This window comes from Delphinus delphis, chromosome 19 (assembly GCF_949987515.2).
Source record: "Delphinus delphis chromosome 19, mDelDel1.2, whole genome shotgun sequence".
Classification (NCBI taxonomy): domain Eukaryota; kingdom Metazoa; phylum Chordata; class Mammalia; order Artiodactyla; family Delphinidae; genus Delphinus; species Delphinus delphis.
This window is the reverse complement of record NC_082701.1, coordinates 20409188-20416309: the sequence shown is the minus strand read 5'-3', so window position 1 is coordinate 20416309 and position 7122 is coordinate 20409188. Positions and strand designations below refer to the sequence as shown.

At 59.6% G+C, this 7122-nt stretch overlaps 1 protein-coding gene across 1 annotated transcript; it reads right to left on the bottom strand.

Annotated features, from left to right (window-relative positions):
* Positions 1 to 245: 245 nt before the first annotated feature.
* LOC132415298 (keratin, type I cytoskeletal 15) lies at positions 246 to 4367 on the bottom strand. Its single transcript, XM_059998586.1, has 8 exons — positions 3906 to 4367; positions 3004 to 3086; positions 2764 to 2920; positions 2127 to 2288; positions 1916 to 2041; positions 1518 to 1738; positions 1041 to 1066; positions 246 to 340 (listed from the first exon to the last, which is right to left on the bottom strand). Exons 1-8 carry the CDS (start codon positions 4365 to 4367, stop codon positions 246 to 248), a joined length of 1332 nt encoding a protein of 443 aa, XP_059854569.1.
* Positions 4368 to 7122: the final 2755 nt, after the last annotated feature.

Sequence of the window (7122 nt, the reverse complement as noted above, 5' to 3'; positions counted from 1 at the left end):
TAGTTGTGGCTCGTGGGCTCTAGAGCACAGGCTCAGTAGTTGTGGCTCGCGGGCTTAGTTGCTTCACGGCATGTGGGATCTTCCTGGACCAGGGCCCGAACCCGTGTCCCCTGCACTGGCAGGTGGATTGTTAACCACTGTGCCACCAGGGAAGCCCGAGTTTGCTTTTCTGGTCCCTCCAGCCAGCTGTCCACTCAGCCTGGGGAGGGTGGGGATGACGGGGGTGTCTCTCCTGCGCTGGGCACTTAGATGTCTCTCTTTCGAGAAGAAACCACCTTCCCATCCGCTGACTCCTCAACATTGATGAGGACTTTGCCGCCGCCACCACCTCCCAGGGAGGCTGTAGGAAGAAGAGGCAAGCTTTGGAGTGGGAGACTCTCCCTGTCCTCCCTCCCAAGGCACCAGGACCCTGGCTGAGCTCTGGAAGAACTGCACAGCACCCCTGATCATGGCCATTGGCCAATCCTCCCAGAGCTGCCAGGAGGACTGGTGCTAAATCACTCATCAAAGAGATTGGCGGCGGCAGCGGCAGGTGTGCTGTGCAGTGAGCAAGAATGTCAGGGCTTTTAAGCTGTACATAAACAGAAATTAATCACGGGCATCTCACCATAAGTGCATGAAGGTGGGGTGGGGGGGGGGAGGTGGGGGAGGGGGAGCCGGGGTGGGGGGCTATACCCTGGACAAAGCTTACTCGTCCTGGAAGGTTCTCAGTAAATCTTCAATCCCAACCCTACCTGGGGCTGATAGAGGGGTCCCACTGGGGAAGAGGTACCTACTGGAATGGGCATGTCCCCACCCTACTGGGATGCTTGGCCTCTTTCACCTTCCTCCCCATTCCAAGAAGAACTGTGGCTTCAATAGCTTCCCTCTCCCCTCAACTCAGGAAGAGTTAAGTCTCTTGGACTTCTCTGGCGGTTCAGTGGTTAAGTCTCCACACTTCCACTGCAGGGGGCACGGGTTCAATCCCTGGTCGGGGAACTAAGATCCCGCATGCCGCCCAGTGTGGCCAGAAAAAAGAAAAGAAGAGTGAAGCCTCTTACCTTCTCTGGTACCAATGCCAGCCATCCTGAAAGAGAGGGGGCAGCAGATGTAAGCAACAGACAAAAACTCAGGTCTGCCTACAGGAGGCGCCGGGAGACAGCTAAGCCGTCCTCTCCAGCCCCCACACCACCCTCACTCCCACATCTGACTTCTCTAAAGCCTGGGACATCCTGAGAGCCACCCCCAAGCACACAGATTCTGACCTATGATAACACTCCATCTATTTCATGCTGGAAATGGAACCAGCATTAAATCCAAGACCACGAGCCCAACTGCTATCATTTACAGAAGGTACACAGGTCCAGAGAGGTGACAGGACCTGCCCAAGGTAGCGGCCAAAGACTAGAGCGCAGAGTCCAGAACCTCTTACTCCTTGTTCTGTTCTCTTTTCACTGTAGACGCTGCACTTAAGATGACTCTCCCCACTCAACCACAACCGGTCCCTCCCTCGCTGCCCCCTGCACCCGAGCCCCTGCCTGGCGTCCTGGCCCTCCAGCAGGCTGCGGTAGGTGGCGATCTCCTGCTCCAGCCGCGCCTTGGTGTCCAGCAGCACCTTGTACTCCTGGCTCTGGCACTCCATCTCACTGCGGAGCTCGCTCAGCCGGGCCTCGATGCTGCCGATGAAGCCCTGGATCTGCTGCAGCTGCAGGGCGTAGCGGCACTCGGTCTCCGCCAGCGTGCTCTCCAGCCCGGCTTTCTGGTGGGGCAGCAGACCGACAGACATCACATCAGGCTAGACAGGAAGCTGCCGAGGGCCTGGGGAGAGAGGCTGAATGGATGGCAAGGAACAGCCCCAAAGGGAGCTCGGGAACGCCAAGGCTTACACAGCCACGGAGGGTGGGAGAGGCTGGGGTGGGTGGGGTGGGAGCCAGACCTTGCTGAGCTGGGACTGCAGCTCCATCTCCAGCCCCTGCACCGTGCGTCTCAGGTCTACGATCTCCGTCTTGCTGGTCTGGATCATCTCTGTGTTGGAGGCCACCTCCTTATTCAGCTCCTCTGTCTGTAGGTCACGCAGAAGACAAGTGAGCTCCACGGGCCTCCCAGGAGCTCAGGGAGCTGGAGCGGGGCTGGCAGGTCAGGCCCACCTTGCTGAAGAACCAGGCCTCGGCATCCCGGCGGTTCTTCTCCGCCATGGCCTCGTACTGCTCCCTCATCTCCGCCAGCACGCGGGTCAGGTCCACGCCCGGCGCTGCGTCCATCTCCACGTTGACCTGGCCGGCCAGCTGGTTGCTGAACTCCTTCATCTCCTGCAGGGTGGGTGGGGTCCATTCAGAGACAGAGGGCGGAAGCCAGAGCTGAGTCTGGGGTCCCACGTGCCAATCCTGGCTCCATCCCTAACTCACCACGTGATGTTGGCTCTGCCCCATACCCATCCCGGGCCCCTGTTTCCCACTGCACGTGAAGACTTTTGATCGCACGAGCCCCTCAGCACTAAGGGTCCCTCCTCCTCCCTAGGTTCTGCCGAGGGAGGACCTCAAGACAGTAGGGCCTTTGTGTCAGTTCATGAAGCAGATCAGGACAGCAGTGCCCACTGGCCACCTGGCCTGGCTGTGGATCAGAGGAGAAAAGGGGTCTGGGTCGACAGTGCCCCTTCCTCTCCATGGAGACCCCTGTGTTGGGGGGTGTGCATATCTGAACCGCGAAGCCCTTCCCCCAACTATGAGGAGGCCCCAGAGGCCCCACTCTGCCTCCCATCAGCCCCAGCCACTGCCTGGCTCTCACTTCCTCGTGGTTCTTCCGCAGGTAGGCCAGCTCCTCGTTCAGGCTCTCAGTCTGCAGCTCCAGGTCGGCTCTGGCCAGGGTCAGCTCATCCAGCACCCTGCGGAGGCCGTTGATGTCGGCCTCCATGCTCTGGCGCAGGGCCAGCTCGTTCTCATACCTGGAAAGGAAGAGGGAACCCAAGTAAGGAAGGGTGAGGGGTCTGGGCCACTGGAGTTGGGAGAGGGGGCAGAGGGAACATACTTGAGTCTGAAGTCATCCGCAGCCAGCCTGGAGTTGTCGATCTCCAGGCTAACCCGGGAGTTGTCGATGGTGGCCGCCAGGATCTGCAAGATACAGGGAGCTGGTGTCTAGAGGACCCCTCTCTCTTCCCTGCTGCTCGCCCTGCCCTGCACCCCAGGCGGGACCCCTCACTAAACATCTCCCCTCTGACACCAGCAACGGAAGCCTGTAGGGCCCCGGGGCAGAGTCCAGGCCACCACTTGGTCTGTCCCAAGCCACCCTCCTCGTCTCCAGAACATGAAAGACCAAGGAACCAGGGTTGAGGAGAACCCCTGTGGAAAGTGCCTGGCCTGGAGAGGGTGCCCTCTTGGCAGTACTCCACCAGCCTCCCCTGTAGACAGCTCACGGTCACCGGCCTCCTGCACACCTTAACACAGCCATGCATCTACAGAACATTCCAGTCAGGGGGAAACTGGAGGGCAGCTGCGGAAACTAGTGCAGAAGGGTGAGTGAGTGGCTGGGAGAGCCCATACCCAGTTCCAGGTCTCCGAAGGTCCAACAGTGCTTTTGCCACCCAAGACATTCGAAGGGTGAGGCAGGCAGTCCTGGTGTTCTGGACTCCTAGAACCGGAGGTTCATCTCTACACCTCCGTTCTTGCAAAAAACCCAAAGGAATGCTCTAGGCAGAGCCCTGCAGGGTGTGAACACTGCTCTCACCTCGGCCCCTACTGGTCGAGACCCGCGTGCCAGGATCCCCAGCAATGCCAGGTTGAGCAGATGTTTGCGGGCATCCACACCTGGAACGCATTCCCTACGCTCCAAGTTTGCCGAGGTTACACATCATTACCTGGGAAGGCAAGGATTTCCCCCAGGCGGCTGGCACCAGCCACCTGCTCCCCTCTCCCTGACGCCCGAGGACTCACCTTGTCTCGGAGTTCTTCGATGGTCTTGAAGTAGGGGCTGTAGTCCCGCTCCGGGCTGGTTGGGCTCTGCTTCTGGTACCAGTCGCGGATCTTCACCTCCAGGTCAGCGTTGGCCTCCTCCAGGGCGCGCACCTTCTCCAGGTAGGAGGCCAGGCGGTCGTTGAGGTTCTGCATGGTGAGCTTCTCGTTGCCAGAGAGGAGACCGCCACCGCCGAAGTCACCAAAGCCACCACCAAAGCCTCCACCCAAACCACTACCAGCCCCTCCACTGAAGCCGCCCCCATAGCCCCCTGCTGACCCCGAGGAGAAAAACCTGGCAGAAGAAGCTGAGATACTGCGGCTCCCACCTCCCCCATAGAGACTCCCCCCACCAAAGCCTCCTCCCCCAGCCATGAGGGAACCCCCCCAGGTCGAGCCATCCCCAAATGTGGAGGAAGAAGTCTGCAGAAATGTGGTGCTCATGGCCAGGCAGCAGCCCTGAGCTCTCAGCAGCACAAGCAAAGCTGGCAGGAGGCGTGAGCTGGGCTGAAACCCGAGGTCTGCACCTGTCACCCCCAGCCCCAGGCTCCTTATATACCCCTCCCAGGGTGTTGTGGGGCCATGTCTCCTCCCCCAAAGGGAAGCCAACTCCTTCTGCCTTCCTGACAAACACAGCCACCTGCACACCTCCACGTGGCTGGTTTGGGGTTTTTCTTTTCTTTCTATTTTTTTTTTTTTTTTTTAATGCAACGAAAGAGATGATTCAGAATGAATGGTGTTTTGCCCCGGGCCATGGTTTTAACACTTGGATTACAGGTTCATCTCTACTCTCCAGGAGAAAACCGAAAGGAGCAAACTCGCATCACGTCTGCCAGGCCTCCGCCTGCACTCTTAGAGGCTCAGGCCAACTCCACTCTCCGCTGGACTTCTCTGCTGCCCGCAGGTGGCCGGCTCCCCGCTCTCAGTTCGAGAATCCACTTTTCATCGCTGCCCTGTGCGGTCCCTCTCACAGACCCCATGTGCGAGCCTGCGGGCTCTGGGGATTGGCGGGCAGAGGTACACAGAGGAATGCAGGGCCCACAGGGATAGGCTGAGGACAGGAGAGGGATCCTGAGTCAAGTTCCAGCTGAGGTGACCAGAGGGGCCAGCATCTGTCACTTCCCTGATGCTCCAACCCTCCACCCCTCTCCTCCTCTCCTCCCTCCCTCTCCTCCTCTCCTCCCCCCCTCTCCTCCTCTCCTCCTCTCCTCCCCCCCTCTCCTCCTCTCCTCCACCCCTCTCCTCCCCCCCTCTCCTCCTCTCCTCCACCCCTCTCCTCCTCTCCTCCCCCCTCTCCTCCTCTCCTCCCCCCCTCCTCCTCTCCTCCACCCCTCTCCTCCCCCCCTCTCCTCCTCTCCTCCCCCCTCTCCTCCTCTCCTCCCCCCTCTCCTCCTCTCCTCCCCCCCTCTCCTCCTCTCCTCCCCCCCTCCTCCTCTCCTCCACCCCTCTCCTCCTCTCCTCCCCCCTCTCCTCCTCTCCTCCCCCCCTCCTCCTCTCCTCCCCCCCTCTCCTCCTCTCCTCCCCCCCTCTCCTCCTCTCCTCCCCCACCCCCAGTCCCCCTCCTTCTCCAGCTCCCCCACACCGGCCCTCAGCCCCATGGCACTGGCATTCTCACAAAAGCCAGCGGGCTCAGGGCTGACAAGGGGCTGATTGATAATCCCACCGCCTGCCAACTACATGTCACTGAACCTTTGCTTGCTCCTGGGACAAGTTGGGGCAAACCTCTGCAGATAAGACGGGAGCAAGTTCCAGAAAGCCCCTGCTTTCTCCAGGGAGAGGCAAGTCGCTGCACAGCGGCGCTAGATGAACCCTGTTTGTCCCGTCAAGCACCACGAAGCTGAGGAGGGATCCGACCCAGAAAGCTGTATGTGCCTGATCACCGTGAGGAGGTGGGGGGACAGAGAGGCCCGCAGGGCGGGCTGGAAGACACCTCGGAGATCTTGAAGGTCGAGGCACCGCTTCAGAGAGCAGGATGCTGAGGCCGGAGAGGGGAGTCCAACACTCGGGAGAGCCCTTTTCTCCGCCGCCAGCTCAGGGGCCCGTGTTCCGGGGATACCTGAACATGTGGGCAGTGCCACCGGAGGCGTGGCCTGGCCCTCTGGCTTTGGCTGCGGGGTTTAGAGAGAGCCAGGGGTGGGGAAGTGAGCAAGACCAGGCTGGAGGGTCAGGAGGAGGATTCCTGGACCACAGCTGCAGCACCATGAAGCTGACGGAGCTCTGGATTCCCTGGGACCTGGCTTCAAGCCTGACTCTACCCATCACTGCTTGGAAAACCTTGGACACGGTACCATTCAAGTCTCAGTTTCCTTGTTGCAACGGGCACTCTCAGCTCCCACTTACGGGGAAGCCCTGAGGCCCAAGAGCCCCCATCCTGCCTCTTCCTTGCTCCCCGTCTTCTGAGGCACCGGATAGAGGGGTGCATGTCCAATACTTAGGACTCCCAAGTACCATCACCTGCGGGGACATTTTTTTTGTCTTCGGGCATCAGATCTGCCCTGTGAGTGACCGTCACACCCTGCCATATTCTTCCATAACCAGCACCTACTGGGCAATGCAGGTCATTGTTTTTATTGCTTTAATAACAGTAAATTCTTACTTCCACCGCATCCTTCACAGTTTACAGTGCACTTCTGCATCCACGCCGCCTCTATTCCTCACAGCTAAGAAGATGATCCCTGCCCCTATTTCAGAAGGAATGAAATTGCAGCTCAGAGAGGGAAGTGATTTGTATAAGGTGGCACAGCTAGTAAGAGGGCATCGCCGGGACTCACTGGGTCCTCTGACCGCCCCCCCCCCCCCACACTCAAACAGGAGACAGGAAAAGAAGGTGTTCCGCTCCCCAGACTCCGGATTCCTGCACCTGAGCTGGGGTAGTGGAGTATTCCTGGTACGTGGGGGTGGGCTTCTCCTCGCCCAGTATCACAGTGAGCCCGCCTCTGAGTGCTGGGCCCAGACAGTGAGGTATTGTCTCGTGGATGGGAGGATACTGTCTTTTCCTCTGAAAGAAAAATAATCAAACTCAGATCAGCCATAGCTCCTCAAAGCCTCTGCAGACATTACGGCCCCAGCAATTACCCCGGGAAAAATTATGTGGCATCACCCCGGGGTGAGGGAGGGCTGGACCCCAGCCAGCCTCTCTCTGCACCCTGACTCCCCTCCAGCAGCCCCTCAAGGGGGTTTTCCCTACGCTCTCAGGCCC

Excerpts from the sequence above, each read along its gene's own strand:
- LOC132415298 (XM_059998586.1), bottom strand. The coding sequence starts at position 4,367 with ATGAGCACCACATTTCTGCAGACTTCTTCCTCCACATTTGGGGATGGC. Across the intron at positions 2,289-2,763 it reads TGCGGAAGAACCACGAGGAA|GAGATGAAGGAGTTCAGCAA; the intron begins GTGAGAGCCAGG and ends CCCACCCTGCAG. Across the intron at positions 341-1,040 it reads TGGCATTGGTACCAGAGAAG|CCTCCCTGGGAGGTGGTGGC; the intron begins GTAAGAGGCTTC and ends TTCTTCCTACAG.